The 26197-nt window shown below is 44.8% G+C and overlaps 1 protein-coding gene across 6 annotated transcripts in view; it reads right to left on the bottom strand.

The window, feature by feature from the left end:
* The window catches only part of astn2 (astrotactin 2), an 823694-nt gene extending 800523 nt beyond the window's left edge, over window positions 1-23171 (bottom strand). For all 6 annotated transcript variants that reach the window (XM_033048879.1, XM_033048880.1, XM_033048881.1 and 3 more), the window contains exon 1: window positions 22986-23171. In XM_033048879.1, coding sequence (XP_032904770.1) covers window positions 22986-23171 — 186 coding nt within the window. The remainder of the gene's footprint in view (window positions 1-22985) is intronic.
* Between the last annotated feature and the right edge of the window lie 3026 nt (window positions 23172-26197).

The following is a 26197-nucleotide window of genomic DNA, read 5'->3' as shown; positions in this document are numbered from 1 at the left end:
TCCCTCCACCAGGAAAAAATAATAATTGCACTACTATGACTGTATGCACGTAAATATATTTATTTATTGCTCATATTCTATGTCGCTCATCTAGGGAGATGCTAACTGCATTTCGTTGTCTCTGTACTGTACACTGCACAATGACAATAAAATTTGAATCTGAATCTAAATCTGAATCTATTGTAGGTTAATTGGCTTGGTGTATGTGTAAATTGTCCCTCGCGTGTGGTAGTGTGCGGGGATCGCTGGTCGGTGCGGACTCGGTGGGCAGAAGGGCCTGTTTCCACTCTGTATCTCCAAACTAAACTAAGAGTTACACCGCTTGAAGTGATGATGGAGGACTTAGTTATCTGAAACTGGACATGATTCAATCCCCAGCCTGCCATGATAAATCAACCTCATTGTACATTCAGTATCAGTGCTGTCTCTCCTCGGGGGTTCTGTCATGTTGGCACCAATGCCGACACTGATGCCAGTAAGTTGGCAGCAAACTTGTATCCGAATCCTCTGGCTCGCTCTGCCCCACATCCAAGTCAACTGCAGCTGTTCCAACTCACCGTCCGACCACGATTACTCACACCCTTAACAGAACCACGTTTGACCTTTTTAACTTTCAAGCTACTTTCGAGAAAAAAAAATAGCTCTTAATATTTTGGCACGATGTACTCTATACAATATATTCTTGGGCAGCACAAGGATAGAGTCTGAAGAAGGGTCTCGACCCGAAACGTCACCCATTCCGTCTCTCCAGACATGCTGCCTGTCCCGCTGAGTTACTCCAGCATTTTGTGTCTATCTTCGGCTTAAACCTGCACCTACAGTTCCTTACTACACAGCGGTAGAGTTGCTGTCTTACAGCGCCAGAGAACTGGGTTCGATCCCGACCACGGGTGCTGTCTGTACGGAGTTCGTACGATCTCCCAGTGACCTGCGTGGGTTTTCTCCAGTTTCCCCCCACACTCCAAAGACGTGCAGGTTTGTCGGTTAAATTACTTTTGTAAAAATTGTAAATTGCCCCTAGAGTAGAATAGAGTTGGTGTACAGGGTGATCGCTGGTCGGCCAGGACTTGATGGGCCGAATGGCCTGTTTCCACGCTGTATCTCAAAACTAAACTACTTGTTTTTATCCAAAATGGTTATCAAATTCCCCAATGGATATTCATAAAATAGAGAGCATCATGAATTCAAAGGGCAAATACTGGATTTAGCGGTTTGAACTTTGCACACAGTAAATAAATCACTATCCATTGATGGTGGCATTTATATTAGCGTTCTTGTTACTTGGAACATTTTATGATATTGTGATATGGTTTCGTCAATGCCATTAGATGTAATAATTTCAGTTTTAATTGGGGATATTTCTTCAATAGCTATAACCTTGAATTCCATTCCAAGCCACTTCCTCCGTCTTTCTCCACAAACATTGCCTGAGGTAAGTGTCTGCCCGTCTGTCTTCTATTTGAGGCTTACCTATGTCAAGGTTTATTGCAAGGCGACAGTTTATAAGGTTTCAGGGCCACAATAAAGGTCATAAGGTCATAAGGAATAGGAGTAGAATTAGGATATTTGACCCAGCAAGTCTAGTCGGCCATTCATTCATGGCCGATCTATCTCTCCCTCCTAACCCTATTAACAACCACCACCCCTCCTTCGCATGGCCGATCATCGGTTCATGAGTTGGATGGGGTGCCGGACATTGCGCGCGATGTCGCGTGGGCCAAAACTCCTCAGCTGGCCCGCCGGCTGGGCTTTGTGTGCGGTCCAGCACCCGGGCCAACTCATCATTCGGTCAACGAATTGCCGTCGGGAATTTGTCCCTTATTTTGATCTTTTGTCCCTTATTTGGGAGTGAGAAAGTTGGCGACCCTAGTGATGGACCAGGCTGAGTCTCACTATTTTGAATCTGCTGTTAGTATTCCTATCTTCCACAAGAGCCCTTGTCTGGTATGAAGCCAGTGAAGCGTCGCATTCAATCTTATCCTTGGCTTAAACCATAAAATGAACAAATGATGGAGTGGAATCAGACGCTATCAGTAGAAGAAATTGGATTATCTCCTCAGAATGAAAACAAGGAAAAGGGCGCAATATAAATGTCCAGTTTATAAATTAAGCAAAACACAGCAGCAGATGTTGGGAACCCGAGATAAAAGGCGAGAATGTTAAATACACTCGGCAAGGCGGGAAGCACCTATGGAGAGAGAAACTCTGGATAGACACAATGGAGAGAGATGCCACTGGATAGACACAAAATGCTGGAGTAACTCAGCGGGACAGGCAGCATCTCGGGAGAGAAGGAATGGCACTGGGCCTTTCCTTAAAATCTGATCATCTCTCCACAGATGTCGACTAACCTGCTAATTATTTCTAGTGTTTTCTGCTTTCTAATACAACATCATCCAAACATATAAAGACTGTTATAGGTATTCACGGTGCCCAAAGACAATTCACCAATGGAATCATCGCCACCATGACATTCGCACTGCACCCAGACGTCAAGACCTTCAAGACCAAGCTGCAAACAATCGATATTAAGACGCTGACTTCTAAGGCCCACTTTAATATTGAATTGCGACTTTACACATGACCCTCCTAACGTACACGACAACCGGTGATGGTGATTGTATGTCAAGATACAGATACAGATTTCAATCTGTAAGTTAGTTTGATGGACCAAGTCGTTTATTATGACCTGCACTAAAAGTGAGAACAGAAAGTTCATTGCTGTACTTATCCATGAAGATATAACTGTTTGCTGAAATCCAATCAAAGAACTTAAGTGCAGGAGGATGAGGGGTAATCTTATAGAGTGCAAAATCATGAGCGGAATAGAATCGCCCAGTGTAGGGGAATTGGGAACCAGAGGACAGAGGTTTAAGGTGAGGGGGGGGGGGGGAGATTTAATGGGAACCCAAGGGGTAACTTTTTTTTCATACAAAGGGTGGTGGGTCTATGGAACAAACTTCTGGAGGAAGTAGTTGAGGCAGTACTATTGCAACCTATAGACAGGTACATGTACAGAGTAGATTTAGAGGGATATGGGCCAAAAGCTGGGACACATTGGTCCATGTGGGCAAGTTAGGCCGCAGGGCCTGTTTCCACTCTGTCTGACTATGACTAAATCTCCAGCTAAGATAGCAAATCTCATTGGCATTTTATACCAAACAGGGTCTGCCAAAAATCACCGTGCATTGATTAAATCCAGGGGATCCAGAAAAAGAAAACAAATAACGCAATGTTAAAAGAATGCACAGATTGGATAGCAAAACTGAGCTGAGGCCAAGGTTCTATCAACCAAGATTTAATTCAGTGGTTGGGCTGCGTCTATTTCTTGTGTTCTTACAGCAACAAAGGGACAGAGGGGATCACAGGTGGTGGTTACTGCCCAGTCCATTGAAGGATCCGACCTCCACACCATCAAAGATGTTCATAAGGGCAAAGGAGCAAGTCTACCCCGTCATTCAATCATTGCTGATCTATCTCTCCCTCCTAAACCCATTCTCCTGCCTTCTCCCCATAACCTCTGACACCCATACTAATCCTAATTCTATCTATCTCTGCCTTAAAAATATCCACTAACTTGGCCTCCACGGCCTTCTGTGGCAAAGAATTCCACAGATTCACCACCCTCTGACTAAAGAAATTTCTCCTCATCTCCTTCCTAAAAGATCGCGCTTTAATTCTGAGGCTTTCACCTCTAGTCCTGGACTCCCCCACTAGTGGATCCACCCTCTCCACATCCACTCTATCCAAGCCTTTCAATATTCTGTATGTTTCAATGAGGTACCCCCTCATCCTTCTAAGCTCCAGCGAGTAGAGGCGCAGTGCCGTCAAACACTCTTCATATGTGAACCCACTCATTCCTGGGATCATATGTGTAAACCTCCTCTGGACCCTCTCCAGGGCCAGCACATCCTTCCTCAGATATGGTGCCCAAAATTGCTCACAATATTCCAAATGCGGCCTGACCAGCGCCTTATAGAGCCTCAGCATGACATCCCTGCTTTTGTATGCAAGCAAAAAAGACAGCCAAGAAGGAACTGCAGATGCTGGAAAATCGAAGGTACACAAAAAAGCTGGAGAAACTCAGCGGGTGCAGCAGCATCTATGGTGCACCCGCTGAGTTTCTCCAGCTTTTTTGTGTACCTCCAAGACCCTCCAATTGGGTAAGCATCTGCTAAACAATCTCTGAGGCAAGTACATCTTTCCTTCAAAAGGGAGATCCAAAGTTGTGCTCCAAGTATAGTGTCACCTAGATTGTTGCAAGACCTCTTTGTTCTTGTGTTCCCGACCCTGTAATATACGTCAATTGACATTTGTACTACTGGTTGCATCTGCATGCTTCTTTCTCGCACACGAATGGATCTGAACACAAACATGCAATTGCCTCACAACATTCAGGTAATAAAAACCCTCCCGTCTGGCTTTACAAATAAAATTGCTAACCTTGGATCTCCTTGCATTGTCCACCTCTGGCTAATTTTAAGTGCTCTCACACAGCGGAATTGTAATTCCTTGCAAACAGTTTGTATCGTCACAAGTTTATCTCTGTTTCATCACCGCACTTTGACACAATATGTTCATTCTCTCCATCTTAGTTACCAATATAGATTGTGAACGGCAGAGGCCCAGCACTGATCTTGAGGTGCCCAACTAGTGAAAATTTGCCAACATGAAAATTACTCTGACTCTTTGCTTTCTATTCACTACCAGCACAAGCACAGTGCAAATATTGAGCCTTCAATACCATCAATCCTTCTTTGGCATGGTAACTTTTGGATGAAACTTAATCTAATACCTGCGTCCCATACACCCACTCTACCAGAAAAAAAATCAATGTGCAATTTTCCTTTCTTACAACAACCATAACCATGCTGCCTGTGTGGAGTTTGCATGTTCTCCATGTGACCGTGTGGGTTTCCTCCGGGTGCTCTGGTTACAAAGACGTGTGGGTTTGTGGGTTAATTAGCCCTCTGTAGATTGCCCTGTAGTGTGTCAGCAGTGGTTGCAAGAGTGCTAACATAGAACATAGAACGAGTGTGAACAGGTGATCGGCCTGGACCTGATGGGCCGAATGGCCTGTTTCCCTGCTGTGTCTCTAAACTGAACTAAACAAAAAATTCTGTCTGAACATGCAATACTTTTTTGAGTATCCTGTTATTAACTCCTTTGCACGTATCCCAATGATGGATGTTAGGCAAGGCAGACCAGAGTTTCCCATTCGCATGCGTTCCTTTCAGCAACTGTTCTAGTTGCTGTCTTCCAATGCCTTGAGTTATTTCCAGAATTTAGCAGGTTCACAACCAATGCATCTGTTTTCTCAGCTGAAACCGAGATCACAGCCCAGATCTAGGGGATTTGTCAGCCTTCAGTTTCATTATTTGCCCAGTACTTTCCCTCGTATTATCAATAGCTTTTGAGTTTCCCTTGGTATCGATCTACTGTCTTGGGCTCCAAAATTAATGCAGCTTGTTTAATGTCTATGACAGCCCCTTAATCTTCGTTATTAATTCCTCTATCCACACTTCCTGCTGCCTCAGAAAAGCAGCCAACATAATCAAAGACTTGTCCCACCCTGGTCATTCCTTCTTCTCCCATCCACCGTCTGGCAAAAGGTACAGAACAGTCTCGGGAATAGGTTCTTCCCCTCTGTTATCAATAGACAACAGACAATAATTGCAGGATTAGGCTATTCGGCCCTTCGAGCCAGCACCGCCATACACTGTGATCATGGCTGATCATCCACACTCAGTACCCCATTCCTGCCTTTTCCCCATATCCCTTGACTCCACTATCTTTAAGAGCTCTATCCAACTCTCTCTTCAAAGCATACAGAGCATTGGCCTCCACTGCCTTCTGAGGCAGAGTATTCCACAGATTCACAACCCTCTGTGTGAAAAACTATTGCCCAATAAGTTCTACAGGCAGAACTCCACAGGTGCCTTTTCATAAGTTCATAAGTGATAGGGGCAGAGTTAGGCCATTCGGCCCATCAAGTCTACTCCGCCATTCAATCATGGCTGATCTATCTTATCCTCTTAACTCCTGCATTCTACCTGTAACCCCCGACACCTGTTCTAATCAAGAATCTGTCATTTCAGCCTTAAAAATACCCATTTACTTGGCCTCCACAGCATTCTGTGGCAATGAATTCCACAGATTCACCACCCTCTGAATAAATACATTCCTCTTCATCTCCTTCCTAAAGGAAGTCTAATTCTGAGGCTATGCCCTCGGGTCCTAGACTCAACCATCAAGTCTACTCCGCCATTCAGAGGGGATGTGGAAACATCCTTTCCACATCCACTCTATCCAGGCCTTTCACTATTCCGTAAGTTTCACTGAGGTCTCCCTTCATCCTTCTGAACTCCAGCGGGTAGAAGCGCAGTGCCATCAAACGCTCTTCATAGGTTAACCCACTCATTCCTGGAATCATTCTCATAAATCTCCTCTGGACCCTCTCCAGGGCCAGCACATCCTTCTTCAAATAAGAGTCCCAAATTTACTCACAGCGCCCCAGATGCGGTCTGACCAGCGTCTTAAAAAAGCCTCAGCATTACAGCCCTGATTTTGTATTCTAGTCCTATTGAAATAAATGCTGGCAGTGAATTTGCCTTCCTTACTACTGATTCGACTTGCAAATACACTCCCAAGTCTCACAGCACCTCCGATTTCTGGATTCTCTCCCCATTGAGAAAACAATCTTTATTCGTACTACCAAAATGCACGACTCTGCACTTTAATTTCTTCTACACCACAGGAATGGCCTTCATCTTTTCCGAATGGAAAATTATGCAGTTCCCTATTGGAGCCGATGCCTCAGATGAGAACAAACCACCCACACACACACACACACACTATTGAACGCATCAGAGAAACTTCACGCAACGCTGCAACGAATCAAGAAATAATCCCTGGTTTTGTGTCTTGCCAGACACGAGCACTTCTTAAACTCGAGGGAATGATGACATTAAAGCTCATATCAAGCAAACACTGGAAAATTCCACTCCAGAGAAATCCCTACAACGGCAGGAGTATGTTAGTAGCAGTACCCAAAGTTGGGCGGCACCAGTTGTGAAAAACAAAAATATATAGAATGTGAATGGAATCAAGGAAAATTGATTTTTCGTTTAGAGAGACAGAGCGGAAAAAGGTCCTTCAGCCCATCGACCCGCACACTAACACTATCCTACACACACTAGGGACAAGTTACAATTTTACCTAAACCAATTAACCTACAAACCTGTACGGCTTTGGAGTGTGGGAGGAAACCGGAGATCTCGGCGAAAACCCACGCAGGTCACGAGGAAAACGTACAAACTCTGTACAGACAAGCACCCGTAGTTGGGATCGAACCCGGGTCTCTGGCATAATGCCCCTGTCCCACTTAGGAAACCTGAACGGAAACCTCTGGAGACTTTGCGCCCCACCCAAGGTTTCCGTGTGGTTCCCAGAGGTTGCAGGTAGTGGAAGCAGGTAGGGAGACTGACAAAAACCTCCGGGAACCTCTGGGTACCACACGGAAACCTTGGGTGGGGCGCAAAGTCTCCAGAGGTTTTCGTTCAGGTTTCCTAAGTGGGACAGGGGCATAAGGCAGCAAGTCTACCGCTGCACCACCGTGCCACCCCAAGTGATAAAGGATAAGGCTTTTTGGCCTATTGTGTGCGTTAAGAATGAACATACCTCATCCATCCATGCTCGTGCAAGTCAAGGTACCTCAGATATCAATCCAAGCACATTCACAAGACGATGGTTTCCCCCTCTGTCACATAATTCGGCTTGAGTTCCAGGTCCCAACAATAATTTATGAATAGGAGGAAGGCCATTTAGGACTGGGAAGAGGAAAAATGTTTTCACCCAGAGAGTTGTGAATCTGTGGAATTCTCTGCCACAGACGGCTGTGGAGGCCAATTCATTGGGAGTTTTCAACAGCGAGTTAGATATAGCTCTTGGGGCTAAAGGAATCAAGGGATATGTGGTAAAAACAGGAAAGTGATTTTAGCTGATCAGCCATGATCATATTGAATGGCTCGAATCGGTGGATCGAAGGGCCGAATGGCCAACTCCTTCACCTAGTTTCTATGCTTCTAACACTAGATTTAAAAAAAATGTTTTTAAAAAGAGATAGAGTGTGGAAACAGGCCCTTCACCCACTCTGATCATCAATCCCCTGTACACTAGAAAATATAGAACATATTGTTTTTGTGAACGTGACCTCTCCTCGAACCACCCTGCCCAACTAAGTCTTCCCTTGTCCCGATCACCAATATTATCATAATCAACAAATGTTGGTCACCTAGTTGTTTCCACTAGTGGGAGAGTCTAGGACCAGAGGTCATAGCCTCAGACTAAAAGGGCATTCCTTTAGGAAGAAGATGGACACATTTCTTTAGTCAGAGGGTGTGGTGAATCTGTGGAATTCATTGCCACAGAAGGCTGTGGAGGCCAAGTCAATGTATATTTTTAAGGCAGAGATAGATAGATTCTTGATAAGTACGGGTGTCAGGGGTTATGGGGGGGAAGGCAGGAGAACGGGGTGAAGAAGGAAAGATTAGATCAGCCACGATTGAATGGCGGTAGACTTGATGGGCCGAATGGCCTAATTCAGCTCCTATCACTTATGGGCAAATAAAATTAAAACCATATTTTTAAATTCCTTATTATTTTTGTGTGTTCTCATGGTCATGTTTCAGGAGATTAATGTTCAACAGTGAGATAGTCGAGGTTAATACGGCAGGATTAACACCCCCAAGGGCCATCCCTCCCCGAGCATTTCAAAGTCATTACTCGATGTTTTATTTTGAAAGTCAACATTAGACACGCTGGGATTTTTAAGTCAATTCTTTCTTCTAAATAAAAGCATGATGGAGCAATTCACTCAGAGACAGTCAGGGTCATCGCAATAATACGCCCTTCTAAACCTCATCTAAAATGTCAGCCAACCATCATCAATCACTGTATGTCTCTTCATTGTTTGCAGTCAGCCTAACCATAGAAATGAATGGTACTTGGTTATAGTGTACTCCAGTGTATGTGTGTACATATACACGCACATATACACACACATTCACTCACGTACACATACATACACACACCCCCCCATATACACACACACACACTCACTCACGTACACATACATACACACACACCCACATATACACACACACTCACTCACGTACACATACCCACATACATATATACACACGGACATAAAAACGGACATACACACACACATACACAGATACACATGCACATAAACACGCATATACACACACACATATACACACACACACACATACACATACACACACATACACATAAACACGCACATATACACACACATATATACGTATGCACATAAACACGCACATAAACACACACACACATATATATACAAAAACACACACACACATACACTGTCACACACACATATATACGCATACACATAAACACGCACATATACACACACACACATCCACTCTCTACTGGGCGGGGGCCTTGAGAGCATTGCTAAACCGAGCAAACTGGGTGCAAACCCATATTTCTCTTATCATAGCGAATAGGATAATGAGAAAGTCTTTGGTATGCTTGCCTTCATAGCCCGTGGCTTTGAATATTAAAGTTAGGATGTCATATTGCAGCTGTGGAAAACATTGCTTGGACTGCAGTTGTAGTATTGTGTACAGGTCCCATTGCCACACTACAGGGAGGATGAAATAGCAGTGGAAAAATCACCAGGATGATACCTAGAATGGAGGATAATGTTATTTTAAGGAGAGATTGCATAGCCTAGTCTGTTCTCACTGAAATGAGAGCATGAGGGATCATCCAAAAGATGTTTGTAAAAGTATGAGAAGTATTGTAAGAATAGATATTCAGAATCTTTTGGTTTAGTTTAATTTAGAGATACAATGTGGAAACAGGTCCTTCGGCCCTCTGAGTCCACACTGACCAGGGTCCCACTATCCTACACACTAGGGACAATTAACAATGTGTCCATCTACAGTTTCCACCAGCATCTGCAGTTCCTTCCTACACATAGATTTGGTCAGGTCCATTTTACATGCTTCCACATTGCCACTGCAAATGTAATAGTTGCTTTGATATTGGCTGATACACAAATACCCCAAATATAAAGAGGTTTAACGTAAAACTCCAACAAACTGCTATCTAATTGTACAGAAATATTGGTGATTTTTTTTTTCTGGCTTACCTGGATCTGTATTCCAAACCTCCTTCAAACCCATTCCATGCTACATTTAAACTGACGGGGGTTCTGGTCTGATGTTCCTTTTAAGCTCACAAAGGCCCTGTAATTGAACAGCCTTTTAACAGATTATATCTCTCTTTCAAGGCTCACCCAGTCTATGTTCCCCAGCTTCCTTTGAAATCATTGGGGCTCCATATCCATTTTGCTTTCAACATCCACGTCGTTCCTAACCCCCCCCCACCCACCTACCCATCCAGCAATGATGTGCCAGAGCAGTGGCTATGGAAAGGGCTGTCCACATATATATGAGGTTACAATGCAAGTTCACAAGTTCTAGGAGCAGAATTAGACCATTCATCCCATCAAGTCTACTCCGTCATTCAATCATGACTGTTCTATCTTTCTCACTCAACCACATTCTCCCCATAGACACCCGTACTAATCAAGAATCTAACAATCCCCTCTGTAAAAATATCCACTGACGGCCTCCACGGCAGATTCACTAACCTCTGGCTAAAGAAATTCCTCCTCATCTCCTTGCTAAAGGAACGTCTTTTAATGCTGAGACTACGGCCTCTGGTGCTAGACTTTCCCACTAGTAGAAACATCCTCTCCACAGCCACTCTATCCAGGCCTTTTATGATTTGGTAAGTTTCAATGCGGTCCCCCCTCATCATTCTAAACTCCAGCGAGTACAGGCCCAGTGCCTTCAAATGCTTGTCACATGTTAACCCAATCATTCCTGGCATCATTCTCGCAAACGTTCCGCACACGACAGCATCGTGAGCCGCGCCGCCTACCGGGATCGTGCACCTATAATGAGAGATTATTTGTCGCAGAGACGTGTAGGAATATAGGGAATGAACAGGGGAATAGGATTCAAATTAAAATTTTAAATTCACCAGTGAATCAATAGAAGCTAAATCCAATGGTCTGGAAAACATGTCAAGAAGGAGCGGCCACAGTAGCGCAGCGGTAGAGTTGCTGCCTTGCAGCACTTGCACGCAGGAGACCTGGGTTCAATCCTGACCATGGATGCTGTCTGTACGGAGTTCGTGCATTCTCCCTGTGACCTGCCATGGGTTTTCTCCGAGATCTTCGGTTCCCCCCCACACTCCAAAGACTGCAGGTTTGTAGGTTAATTGGCTTGGTATAAGTATAAATTGTCCCTAGTGTGTGCAGGATAGTGTTAGTGTGCGGGGATCGTTGGTCGGCGTGGACTCGGAGGGCCGAAGGGCCTGTTTCTGCGCTGCATCTCGAAATTCATCAGATTATCAGAGTGTTACTACATCTATAAATGAGGAGCAAATCTCGATAATATACAACATTGTAAAACTGTTGAAGATTGATTTGACAGTAACGTTTCATTGTGTAAAATATTGGATCAGTATTGTGCGACGTTACATTGTTGACAGGGATATTATTGATGCACATTATTCTGTTAAAACGCTTACAATACAAGAGTTGCAGCATTACCACAAACACATCATGCAATTAGCAGACCATAAAAAGTCACATGAACCATTATTGACAGATCCTTGGAAAATCTTTCCAAAAAGGGATTTAACCCCAATTCAATACCGTGCCCTTGAATAATACATCTATGCTCAACGTTGTCAGGCTTTTTTTTTTTAATTTACACACTGTTTGTTATCCCCACTGACTTTGGAAGAACAAGTCCAGGGCAATGCATAATTCTGATAGAAAACAGCTGAAGGGAGAATTTTTCCGATGGGTTTACTGCTTTCCACTCACTTCTGATAATTAAAAATATGCAATAGCCAAAAGCACTCAGATTTGCATTATCCACTCAATGAGAATGCAAGAGCATTCAATGTTGTTTTGATAAAATACATCATTATTTGTCATAAATAAAATACACAACACATGAGAAATAGGCAAGTGATGTGATTAACAGGGACTCAGCACTGACAGTGAAACAAATTATACACTTTCCCATGTTAATTTGAGATTAGAGCTTCAGAAAATGTAGCACGGTGGAATGTGGATTGAATTTAATCACTCTGTCATTTATTGCGAATGAAAACCCCATTACCTGCAGAATATGTTTGAGAGGATTCAACAACCTGGTTCGATTCCAAGAAGGTTTCCTTGCATTCATTTGCATAGTCAGTGGAAAAACAGGCACAGTTCACGTCAAATTTATTTCATTAATGACCTGGACCCGTGTATGCAGGGATAAAGTTTGAAGTTGATCAGGAACTAGGACATGATGCAATGGGAGCACTAGCTGACTTCAGGACATAAACTGATGAAATGGACATTGCTTCTTCTTCTTGCGTATTCTTAAGGGGTTGGACAGGTTAGATGCAGGAAGATTATTCCCGATGTTGGGGAAGTCCAGAACTAGGGGTCACAGTTTAAGGATAAGAGGGAAATCTTTTAGGACCGAGATGAGAAAATCATTTTTTACACAGAGAGTGGTGAATCTGTGGAATTCCCTGCCACAGAAGGTAGTTGAGGCCAGTTCATTGGCTATATTTAAGAGGGAGTTAGATGTGGCTCTTGTGGCTAAAGGGATCAGGGGGTATGGAGAGAAGGCAGGTACAGGATACTGAGTTGGATGATCAGCCATGATCATATTGAATGGCGGTGCAGGCTCGAAGGGCCGAATGGCCCACTCCTGCACCTATTTTCTATGTTTCTATGTTTCTATGTATGGCGTGCACAGCCTAAAGTTGTAGGACAACTTGTTCTATTTGATCTTATTTGATTATGCACGCCAGGATGATTGTATTCGTCGAAACAGGGCGAACCACGTGAAGGTTGCAATCTCCCACCCCAAACACATTGCTGGTGATATGCAACACAAGAATGCAAAAATCAAGCAATTACATATTTTCTTGCAACATAAGCGGTCCTTCAGCCCATTGAGTCGATGTTTGCCATGACAATCCCATTCCAACACATTTGTTTTGTTTTAATTTGCAGACTCAGCGTGGAAACAGTCCATACCAACCAGCGATCCCCACACACTAACACTATCACACACACACGATTTAACCAAGCCAATTAACCTACAAATCTGCACGTCTTTGGAGTGTGGGGAAAAAACTGGAGATCCCGGAAAAAGCCCACACAGGTCACAGGGAAAACGTTCAAACTCCGCACAGACAGCACCCGTAGTCAGGATTGAACCTGGGTCTCTGGCGCTGCAAGGTAGCAACTCTACCACTGCGCCATCGGATCAACCTTGTATATTTCCTAGCATCTCCCCCCCTCTCTGGGCTATGTCCCCACCCACTGTCTTTCCCCACTATTTGCCCACGACATAGTAATTCACAGTACAATGAACAATGGGCGACACAGTGGTGCAGCGGTAGAGTTGCTGCCTCACAGCGCCAGAAACCGGGGTTTGATCTTGACTACGGGTGCTGTCTGTACGGAGTTTGTTCGTTCTCCCCGTGACCTGCGTGGGTTTTCTCCAGACACTCTGGCCTCCTCCCACACTGCAAAGATGTACAGGTTTGTAGGTTAATTGGCTTGGTAAAACATTGTAAATTGTCCCCGGTGTGTATAGGATAGTGGTAATGTACGGAGTTTAGTTTACTTCAGTTTAGAGATACAGCGCAGAAACAGGCCCTTCAACCCACAGAGTCCGCGCCGACCAGCGATCCCCGCAAATTAACATGATACTACACGCACTAGGGACAATTTACACTTGCACCAAGCCAACCTGCAAACCTGTACGTGGGAGGAAACCGAAGATCTCGGAGAAAACCCACGCAGGGAACGTGAAGAACGTACAAACTCCGTACAGACAGCACCAGTGGACGGGATCAACCCCAGGCTACAAACGCTGCAAGGCAGCAACTCTGCCAGATGTCCAGATGCACAAATGTAGGTTACCTTTTAAGAGCCCTCTGAGATGGCCTACAAGAATTAGGGATGGATGATAAATTCCGGTTTATTTGACAAATACGTTCCATGCATGAATTAGACAAACTGTACAATTTTAATTATGTACAGTGACCTAATAAGCAAACATAAAATCTCCAAAGATGCTGGATTGAGTAGGTTGTTAAAAAATGGTGCATGATTCTTTGAAGAACAAAATAACATTGATATTTTTTCCATTTTCTCTTCAAGCAGCTCGAGCTGTGAGTTAAAATATTCAAATAGATGAATATATCAAGAACAAGCCATTTATTTATGTATCCGAGGTAATGATTGTCACCTACACTTAAACCACTGCACATCGAAAACATTGTAAACAAGGTTAATATGGAATATTTCCAAAAATTACATCTGCTGTAACTGCTTACATGTTTTTCAACTGGATGATCAAAGATTTATTTGCCTGCCTTTGATATTTTAAAAACACGTTTTGAAAGAGAAATTTTACTGCAGTTGTACAACTGCACAAAATCAGATCAACATCCCTGGCGCGATTGAAGATGTGACCTTGAAAATAGGCTTGTAAATTAGAAAACATTCAGGACTTGAAGCATTGCTAAAAAATCACAAACATATGCTGCTTATCCCACACAATGGAAATGAAATAATAACAAAATCCATCCAGCTCCTGCCATTAAGCCTGAAATAGTGCAGGGAAGATATACTGTTTAAGAAGGAACTGCAGATGCAGGAAGATCGAAGATAGACAAAAATGCTGGAGAAACTCAGCGGTTGCAGCAGCATCTATGGAGTGAAGGAAATAGGGCCGAAACCCTTCTTCAGACCTTTGAGTCATCCTGCTATTTTCGCTGTTTGCATCCACACATCCCTTGGTTATCACTTCTTCCACAGCCAACAATGGACCATTGTGGGCTCGGCCTTTCCTTGGTCATCGGTCTCTGATTTGTTCTGAACCTTTTCATACCTCTAGTTTCCCTCTCCCCTGACTCTGGGTCTGAAGAAGGACCTCTACCCGAAACGTAACCCACTCCTTCTCTCCAGAGATGCTGCCTGACCCGCTGAGTTACTGCAGCATTTTGTGTCCATCTATGACCTATCTATCTCTGGAAAAATCTATGAAACTGCAACTCATTTTGCGCTCTTCTTTACGATATGCAGAAGCACCGCGGAGGGGCGACTTATTGAAATTCTGTCTCGTGAAAGGGCAGTATGTGGAACTTTCAGCACACGCTTTAAATATCTGCCTATAACTTTATTACACCTGCCAGATCTGAAAATGAACTGCTTCCCCATCTAGAAAGGAGCACTGGAGCTAACCTTTGTTCTCAGTGGAGTTCCTTCTTTCATGGCACAATTAGTTACAGTGCATATCTCCCATCCCTCCACACACTAAAAGATAAATCAATGTCATTGGTGGGGACTTGGGAAGCATCGTTAAGTGCTGGCAATTCTTCGTGGAGCTTCTGAAAAGGAATCACTCTGCAAGGCAAGTTCACGAGCTTTAAAAAGAAAAGGATGAAAAGCGGGCAGGCAGGCAGTGGAAGTTTATTCCTTGGATTTAGAACTAAGGAACGGGTTTTATGAAAGTTACCAGAAATAGCTGTAGACCTGAGAATTTGCATCATTTTATAGCACAGCCAAGGAATCGACACAGGAAAACCAGGTAGAACAGGAGTGCAAGCTAACATGAAATAGAGGTTTTATTGCATATAGGTTTCGTTTTTAGTTTCGAGATACAGTGCGGGAACAGGCCCGACAGCCCACTGAGACCGCACCGACCAGCGATCCCCGCACACTAACACTATCCTACACACACTAGGGACAATTTACAATTATACCAAGCCGATTAGCCTACAAACCTTTATGTCTTTGGATTGTGGGAGGAGAGCGGAACACCAAGAGAAAACCTATGCAAGTCACAGGGGGGAACGTACAAACTCCGTACAGACAGCATCCATAGTTAGGATCAAACCCGGGTCTCTGGTGCTGTAAGGCAGCAACTCTACCGCTACGCCCACTATTTGAAAAGGAAAAGACCAACAAGCGAAGAATCTGGGTCCTATACATACGAGTCAGGAGAATTTCTCTCAGTGCGAAGAAGTCGAAGCCCTTCTTCAGACAGGTCTCGACCCGAAACGTCACCCACTCCTTCTATCCGGAGATGCTACCTGTCCCGCTGAGTTACTCCAGCATTGTGTGTCCATCTTCAGGAGAAATTATAAACGGGAAAGAGGAAACAACTGCGGAATGAACAAATATTTTGGGTATTGCTTCAAGCGGGGACCTGCGATACATGAGTCTGATGTCAGTGTGAAAGAAGAACACAGGAACTTGTAGTGAAGAATGTATTAACAGGGAATTGTAATGAAGAATGCTGTAACAGAACACCGGGGGATTGAGTAGTCAGCATGGAATTATGAGACAAAAACCGTGTCTGACAAATCCATTTGAGCTGTTCAAGGATGCAGCTTGCAGAGTAAGTAATGGGAAACAAATGGAGGTGACATCTTTGGATTTTCAGAGGATTTGATGGGTTCCATAACAAGGCTTGTAAACACGATTAAAGTACATATTGGGGATAATATGCTGCCATGAATTGAGAATTTGTTATTTAAAAGAAAGCCAAGAATGGAAATAAATAGATTTATTTTGGTCAAGTCTACTCCACCATTCAATCATGGCTGGTACACAAAAATGCTGGAGAAACTCAGCGGGTGCAGCAGCATCTATGGAGCGAAGGAGATAGGCAACGTTTCGTGCCGAAACGTTGCCTATCTCCTTCGCTCCATAGATGCTGCTGCACCAGCTGAGTTTCTCCAGCTTTTTTGTGTACCTTCGATTTTCCAGCATCTGCAGTTCCTTCTTAAACATTCAATCATGGCTGATCTATCTCTTCCTCCTAACCCCATTCCCCTGCCTTCTCCCCATTACCCCTGACACCTGGATTAATCAAGACAATTTAATTGTTTTATATTCGCTTCTCAATCTCTGAGTTCTTAACTTAAACCTCTGGCCTCTGGACTCAGGCACCACCCATCTGTGCCTCTGTAATTTTGCATGTATCAGGATCAATTCACAGCCCCCAAAAATTAGCAAGCCTAGTCTATGCCCTCGTTCCTTATTTAATTCCGCGCAACGTCCCGGTGCATCAGTTCTGCACTCTCTCCAATGCAATCACAATCTTGTCAACCAAACTCATACAATATTTTGTTCCTAGGTAATCAAAATACAGGAGATAAGACGTCTTTCTGTAATTATACTGGGGATTGATGGGACCTCGGCGGGAGCAGCGTATAAGATTTATCTTCTTACCTCTCCACAGAGGAAATGAAACCAATTCACGCGATCGGCTTCAGCGATGAAAATCAAAATACTGCACACGCTGGAAATCCGAGATGAAGTTGTTAATTCCCTTTAGTTTCTTTGTTGCCCAATCTGCTGAGTGATTCATAAGTTGACAGGTTAGAGGGAGTAGAATTAAGGGCCTGTCCCACGTGCATGCGATCTGCATGCGGCAAGCGCGACTAAAGGGCCGGTCCCACCAGCATGCGCCTGCATGCGGCAAGCGCGAACTAACGTGGTCGCTTGAGCCGTACGGCATGCGGCAAGCGCGTCCAAACCAGAAGCGGGGGCCGCGCAGAGGTCGAGTGAGTGACACGCCGTCGAGGCGGCTGCGGGCCGGCAGAATTTATAAACACGGTCAGTTTTTCGGATCTCCGAGCGATGTCGGGACCAGCTCCGCACAACTTCATACGGCTCCGGCGATCGAAGTGGGATCGGCCCCACGAGGCCGTAAGGCTCAAGCGACCACGTTAGGTCGCGCTTGCCGCATGCAGGTCGCATGCTCGTAGGACAGGCCCTTTAGGTCATTCGCCCCCATCAAGTCTACTCCGCCATTCAATCATGGCTGATCTACCTCTCCCTCTCAACCCCATTCTCCTGCCTTCTCCCCATAACTGCTGACACCCGTACTAATTGTACGACAGATGGCACAATGGGCTAAGTGTTCGGCTGGCGACCGGAAGGAAGCCGGTTCGAATCCCGCTTGGAGTGCATACTGTCGTTGTGTCCTTGGGCAAGACACTTCACCCACCTTTGCCTGTGTGTGAATGTGTGTGAGTGATTGGTGGTGGTCGGAGGGGCCGTAGGCGCAGAATGGCAGCCACGCTTCCGTCAGTCTGCCCCAGGGCAGCTGTGGCTACAGAAGTAGCTTACCACCACCGAGTGTGACTGAGGAGTGAATGAATAATGCGATGTAAAGCGCCTTGAGTATTAGAAAGGCGCTATATAAATCCCATCCATTATTATTATTATTAATCAGGAATCTGTCAATCTCCGCTTTAAAAATACCCAGTATTACTGTTTTCAGCACTCTATGGTGCCAGGAATGGCGTGTGTGTGTGGGATGAGAAGATACTGAGTTGATACGGGGTTGTGGTCACTAGAGTTCTGATGAACGAGAGATTTCTTTGGATCTGCAAGATGGATGCAGGAAGGAGATTTTTCCCTTGCTGTAGAATTTGAAACCAGGAGTCACAGTCTCCGCATGAGCGGCAGGCATCTTCGTGCCAAGAAGAGGAGAAATATCTGCACATCGAAGCTTGCATATCTTTGGAATTCAGGTTCTTGGAGAGGAGTGAATGTTCAGCCATCCAGGTCATTTAAACAGAAATCAATAGCTTTCTGGACATTAAGGAAATGAGGTCCTAAGGTTATAAGTAATAGGAGCTGAATAAGGCCATTCGGCACATCAAGTGTACTCCACCATTCAATCACGACTGATCTATCTCTCCCTCCTTCTCCCCATAACCTCTGACACCCTGACAATTTAAAATTGAGAAATTAAAAAATAGATTATGTGAATGGTGCTGAGGTGTAGGATTAGCCACAATGGTAATGAATTGTGCAGCAAATTCAAAGTTCCAAATGGCTTACTCCAGCTCATATATCTTATGGTCTGGCATTGTGCAGGGCATTTAATTTCACGCATGCTTCAAGAGGCCACCGAACTCAGTTAATAAAAGTTTTAACCTAACAATCTGTGCGGGAGATCAGAAATCAAAACTTAAAACGCTGGAGACACTCAGCAGGTCAGGTAGCATCTGTGGAAGTAAAACTGTCTGAAGAAGGATCTCGAGCCGAAACGTCACCCATTCCTTCTCTACCTGTCCGCTGAGTTACTCCAGCATTTTGTGTCTATCGTCGGTGTAAAACCGGCATCTGCAGTTCCTTCCTCCACGTCTGTAATTTAACATTGAATTCATTCCCACGTCTCTTTTAGTGGTGCAACCTTTGAAGGAACTCTGCTCCTCTGGAAGAATTTTTGACCTGAAACATGAAACTTTATTTCTTTCCACAGATGTCACCTTACCTGCAAGTTAATGGTTCTGCACTGGATGAATGTAGAGCAATAAACATTGTATTAACTGCTTTGGCTGTTGAAAATGCCTTAATTATTGTTTTTCACACATCTAAATTGAGGGCTTTGTGCTGCAGTGTTATTTTGCAGTTACGGTGCTCGACAATTACGAGTTTGCTTAGAATCACAGTCAACCCAAAATTTCGAACTAAAATCTTACATTTTTTTAAATGACACCTGAGGTATTAAATGTTATTTCAAAATTCAAAATATAATAAAAAGTATTAACAAATCAGTGACATTACATGTTCAGATATGTTTCGGGTGGCAAGGTGGCGCAGCAATAGAGTTGCTGCCTTACAGCATCAGAGACCCGGGATGGATCCTGAATACAGGTGCTGTCTGTACGGAGTTTGTACGTTCTCCCTGTGACTGCATGGGTTTTCCCCGGGTGCTCCGGTTTCCTTCCACACTCCAAAGACGTACATGTTTGTAGGCTAATTGGCTTCTATAAATTGTAAATTGTCCCCAGTGTGTAGGATAGTGCTCGTGTACGGGGTGATCGGCGGTCGGCGCGGACTCGGTGGGCCGAATGGCCTGTTTCCACTCTGTATCTCTAAACCAAAAAACGAATGTGTTCTAGAATAGCTTCTTTACATCAACCAGCAGGGTCTTAAACACTACCAACACTAGCCATTGAACTGTGGAGTGTTTTTGGTTGCATTAAGGACTTTGGGCTTATGTTGCACCAGTGTTAGAGTGAAGGGCAAGGAAGCCTGGATGATGAGAGAAATTTGGATTCTGGTCAAGAGAAAGGAGGAATGGGACCAGTATAGGCAGCTGGTATCAAGTGTATCCACGGATGAGTTTTAGGAATTGATCAGACGCAAGAAGGAAATCAGAAGAGCAAAAAGGGGACAGGAGATAACTCTGACAGGTAATATTACGAACAATCCAAAGTGATCTTATGTACATTAAGGGAAAGAAGGTAACTATAGAGAGAGTAGGCCCACTCAGAAAGTGAAGCAGTCATCTCGGTATGGAGCCAAACGTCCCAAAGGGCCCGAAACGTCTCCTATCCACGTTCTCCAGAAATGCTGCCTGACCCGCTGTGTTACTCCAGCACTTTGTCTTTTTTCTTTGTAACCAGCAATGCAATGGAAGGCGGAATTTGGATCTTTACCTGTTACCACACAAATGGTACATTTTCTGCTGGCTGTTTGCATTAATGACAGTAAATGCTGGCAGTTTTATAGTTAAGATAACAGCACAATTGTTGTCACTTTTTCTTTTTGAATATGTGCTTACTCACACACATTATTTCTTGTTAAATAGAAGCGCTGTGTAAGAATTGCAGGCAAGCTTTTATTTATGTATTTGTACCTCGCCTGGCTCATTATATTCACCTACATAGGGCGGCACGGTGGCGCAGCGGTAGAGTTGCTGCCTTATAGCGCTTACAACTAAACTAAAACACCATCCAGGTCTTTGTTGTTAAAGCATCTACTTCAATAAGGCTTCAAGACTGTAAAATAGAGATTGTTTTTCAACTTGACCCTAGAGCACATCAAGTCAAGTAGTCCCAGTAAATCACCAGAGTGTCCAAGGCAGTTTTGAGTGGATGCTTTATGTTGAAATTAGAAATTGCCATTTTCAGATACCGTCACTTTAAAATGTCCTTCTTTCAGATAATTTCACAGGGAACATGACCTCCAAAGTTTAAATCTGGAGCTGAACGACTCTGGACTGGTGCACACTGCAGAACCAACAAACAGAAGAACGAACCACAACATTTCCAATTGCAGGCAAAGCACTCTCTGCCCTCAACCACAAAAATACATTGGAACTTATCTTGAAGCGACTATTGAGAGAGAACTTTGAGGAACTGTTGGCGGGAAGGTGTGGGTGAGTTCACAAGGTTCACAAGCTTGGTGGCAGTCACGGTGGCGCAGCGGTAGACTTGCTACCTTACAGCAGATGCAGCACCGGAGACCCAGGTTCGATCCCGACTACGGGCGCTGACTGTACGGAGTTTGCACGTTCTCCCCGTGACCTGCGTGGGTTTTCTCCGAGATCATAGGGATAGGGAGAGAGAGAGAGAGAGAGAGAGAATGCCAGGGCTACCTGAAGTTAGACAAATTAATATTCATACCACTGGGTTGTAAACTGCCCAGGTGAAATATGAGCTGCTGTTCCTCCAATTTGCATTTAGCCTCACTCTGCCAATGGAGGAAACCGAGAACAGAAAGGTCAGTGTGGGAATGGGAAGGAGAATGAAAGTGTTTAGCAACCGAGTGAATGTAGACGTGGGTTCAGATGTTTGATTCATCTCACCGGAGACGGTGAAAATTAAGTTGGAGATAATTTGATGTTTCAGGTCGAGACCTGTCTGAAGAAGGATCTCGACCCGAAACGTCACCCATTCCTTCCCTCCAGAGATGCTGCCTGTCCCGCTGAGTTACTCCAGCATTTTGTGTCTGTCTTCCAGTAGACTTAGTTTTCTTTCACTTTCACAAAAGGCAAAGCATTTTCCCACACTGCAGCTACATTCATCCGACCTCAACAGATAAACATGGCAGGTTTTCCATCACCTATTTAATTTGGAAAGATAAAAGACACCATATATCACGGATTTGAAGGGTGTGCATTTGGTTACATTCAACGAAATGTTATTTTCTTCCCTTTCATTTCTCACTATATCTTTGATTGTTTCATATGAAACAGCATCTAGATGAAAAGATAGATGCCAGTCTTCAGACCTATATCTTTATCACTGTAGATCCAGATATTGCAGGTCCCGATGCCAATAAAACCACCCAAACATCAATCAAGTCCAAGTGCACGCTTGTGCTAGATTACTTAACCAACATCATGTTCACACAAGTAAAGTCATTCTGTGGATGTGCTGACTGTTCAAATCCACAACCTCTTGCAATCTTTTCTGGGAACGTCATTAACCTGTTCAGTGCCACCCCCAACCCGGAGAATACTCAGATCGTGGCCAACAGTGAAGAAAAACTATGCAGAGAACAGGTTAAAATTGTAGGTGACGTTACTTAAAACCCACCAGGCTGCAATTATGCACCGTGTCAGTTTTCCAATTCGTGGAGATTCGGCTTCCGTGAAGTGATGCGGACTTACACATCCGCACCATCTACGAGCTTGTTTAGCTCCCAATTTACCCATGAATTTACCCCCAAATTACCCCTGAAACCCGACGAGCTCCATCTCCATCTTCCTTTTTCTTATTTCTCTTCTTTCTTCTTGCACTTCTTTGGTAGTTTAGGGGTCTTTTCCTTCCCTTCTTTTATTTTACTTCTTTTTCTTCATTCTCTCCTTTTTTCTCTTTTATTCTTTTTTTTTGATTTAGGTTTCAATGTTAAAATTGAAGCTGTACAATAATTGTAAAACTCTCATGACGATTGCCTTATTCCTGTACAATTGCTTCTAATAAAATAAATTCCAAAAAAAAAAGAAAACCCGACCCGCAATGCAAGAAGAATGATTAACTCCATGCGGCTTTCCTCCCGTTGTTCTTACCATGACGGAGACGTGAAGTACATGCATCTGCTCATCCACGATCTCGGAGGGTTCCCGCAGGGTTGGCGGAGTGATCTGGGAGAGGTGCTCAACGTTGGTCATCGAGACATGGAAATAGAGGGTTCCGTTCTCCAGCCATTGCTGCTTCCAATGGACCAGGGAGATATCCGCGACTGTGCCGGTCATCTCTGCAACGAGAGGGGGAAAAAAGTTGAATTAAAAATTCCAAGTTACATTAAAAGACCACCTCCAACAAAGCGGCCGTCCCGGCCCAATTTCTGATGCAGGAGAACTATAATAAGAAGATGGACACAAAATGCTGGAGTAACTCAGCGGGTCAGGCAGCATCTCTGGAGAAGAAGGAATAGGTGGCGTTTTGGATCGAGACCCTTCATCAGACTGGCCAGTCTACCACAAACCACTTCCAGGTACTGGGGCTTAATGTTGTTATTTTAATATTAATAATGAGATAAGGGAGAGTGTCATAAATGCAACCAAATCACCTTTGCAATTTAAAAGATGATTACCTAAGTGACCATCAGTCACGGTGTCGCTTTTCAGCTGCTCATTTAACTAATGCTTCATCATCCATGACCCACTGATCAACCTGAGGAGCACCTTCAGCAACAGAGCCTGGTTCCACCAAGATGCAGGACAGAACGCCACAGGAGATCCTTCTTCCCTGTGTCTACCAAACTGTACAACTCCTCCTCCGTCTGTCATGGGGTAGACTGACTACCATCCTCCCCCCTCCTCCTAAATCTTCGCACATCCCCAATCCTTTCCACTCATCACTTTTAATTTCATGTTTCGTGTATTTTGTGTTTTATGACAGTTGGAAGATCAATTTCCCTCCTGGGATAAATAAAGTTCCATGGTATCGTATAGTAACTCGTGTCTGCTTTCCAGTTTAAGTTCGAGCGCTCGAGATCTTAACTCTCAATGGGGTTGCACTTTCAAGTTGAACAGGCAATCCTCTCACCACCCTAACGACACACCAGAATGCCTATGATCGCTAGAAGCCACAAGGCCAAAAGGCTTAAGGGGTTGGACAGGCTAGATGCAGGAAGATTATTCCTGATGTCGGGGAAGTCCAGAACGAGGGGTCACAGTTTAAGGATAAGAGGGGAAGTCATTTAGGACCGAGCTGAGAAAATCATTTTTTACACAGAGTCTGTGTAAAATCTGTGTGAATCTGTGGAATTCTCTGCCACAGAAGGTAGTTGAGGCCAGTTCATTGGCTATATTTAAGAGGGAGTTAGATGTGGCCCTTGTGGCTAAAGGGGTCAGGGGGTATGGAGAGAAGGCAGGTACGGGATACTGAGTTGGATGATCAGCCATGATCATATTGAATGGCGGTGCAGGATCGAAAGGCCGAATGGCCTATTCCTGCACCTATTTTCTATGTTTCTATTGGAACAAAATCAAACAAAAACAGAGGGTGGTAAATCTGCAGAATTCTTTGCCACAGACGGCTGCGGAGGCCAAGTCAGTGGATATATCCAAGGCAGAGGTAGATAGATTCTTGATTAGTACAGGTGTCAGGGGTTATGGGGAGAAGGCAGGAGAAAGGTGTAATAGGGATAGTGTAATCAGCCGTGATTGAATGGTGTAGTAGTCTTGATGGGCTGAATGGCCTAATTCTGCTCCTATCACTTACGATCTGATGAAAATCCATTCATTTTATTTGCACTCGTCCTATTTGGAGAAAGGGCAACATTTTGACAGATAATCTTTAAAAATTTGCTGGGCTTTTGAAGTGATAATGGGTTTAGTTGAAGACTGAAATCCATTTGCATTAATCGTCCCGTTTTGCAGGCTCTTGCAGTAAAAGCAAACGTCAATTGATTTAACAAACTGGAATACATTGCTTACAGGGTGAAGAATAAAAACATGAAAAACACGGGCGATTTATTACTGCCCAGGAAAATGAAGCTTAATTTGTTAAGGAGCTGCCAGGAGGTTTGGATCATTATAGGCCGTGAATCGCTAACTGACCAACAAGTTCAGCGGCTAAATTGGGTGGGAGGGTGGAGGAGAAACTAATTCCAGTGAATTGTACATGATGGGAGGAGATTAAAATCAGTGATGGCCTCTTTGAATGAGCTATCTAATTAGTCTCTGGTCTTCCCCTTCCCCAGCTAATGTTCGGCCTTCCCTTCGACCTTCAAGCGGGTCCGCTGCGTTGAAATGTTGCTCCCATTCCTGCGGCTTGTGTACTGCTGCGGTCAAATGTCTGCACAACCGAGGTCTGTGTGACAGGATGTGCTGGAACAAGGCCTTCGAACCGACGATCGAGAACTTGCCCGGCAGGCCCCGCTCACCCACTGTGGACTCTGGCATCGATGGGCATCACGCCAACGAGACCGAGGAGAGGCCAAGAGCCGGGAGGGAGGGAGGGAGAAGGAGGGAAGGCAGGGAAGGGAGGGGAGGCGAAGAGAGAGGAGGGGGGAGGGAGAGTGGGAGAGGAGGGAGAGGAGGGGGGAGGGAGAGGGGGAGAGGAGGGAGGGAGGGAGAGAGGGGAGAGGCGGGAGGGAGGGGGAGGAGGGGAGGCAGGGGGAGGGGGCGAAGAGAGAGGAGGGGGAGGGAGAGGGGGCGAAGAGAGAGGAGGGGGGAGGGGGGAGGGAGAGGGGGGAGGGAGGGGGAGGAGGGGAGGCAGGGGGAGGGGGTGAAGAGAGAGGAGGGGGGAGGGAGAGGGGGCGAAGAAAGAGGTGAGGGAGAGGGGGGAGGGAGAGAGGGAGAGGAGGGAGAGAGGGGAGGCAGGGAGGTGAGGTAAGAAGGGGGGGAGGAAGGGAGGGCGGGAGAGAGGGTGAGGGAGGGGAGCAACCGAGAGCAGTCGAGAACAAAGGGGGGACTAGCAAGGGGAGGAAGGAAGGGGAGGTATAAAAGGGTGGCCTGTTGCCACGTGCAGCGACTGGTAGTAGATACGATTGTTCGGCACTTGTGTAACTTTGTCGGCGCCGACACTTGGCGACATGTTTGTGCTGCCTATGTTGTACGCATTACAAAGCATTTCACTGCACCGAGGGACATGTGTCTGAAGAAGGGTCTCGACCCAAAACGTCACCTATTCCTTCTCTCCATAGATGCTGCCTCACCCGCTGAGTTTCTCCAGCATTTTTGTCTACCTTCGATTTTTCCAGCATCTGCAGTTCTTTCTTAAACATAAAGTATTCATTCATTCATTCCAGGCAGCAGATGGTGAAGATGCC

Source organism: Amblyraja radiata, chromosome 32 (assembly GCF_010909765.2).
Source record: "Amblyraja radiata isolate CabotCenter1 chromosome 32, sAmbRad1.1.pri, whole genome shotgun sequence".
Classification (NCBI taxonomy): Eukaryota; Metazoa; Chordata; class Chondrichthyes; order Rajiformes; family Rajidae; genus Amblyraja; species Amblyraja radiata.
The sequence above is the reverse complement of the archived record's forward strand: the minus strand, read 5'-3'. Positions and strand labels throughout refer to the sequence as shown.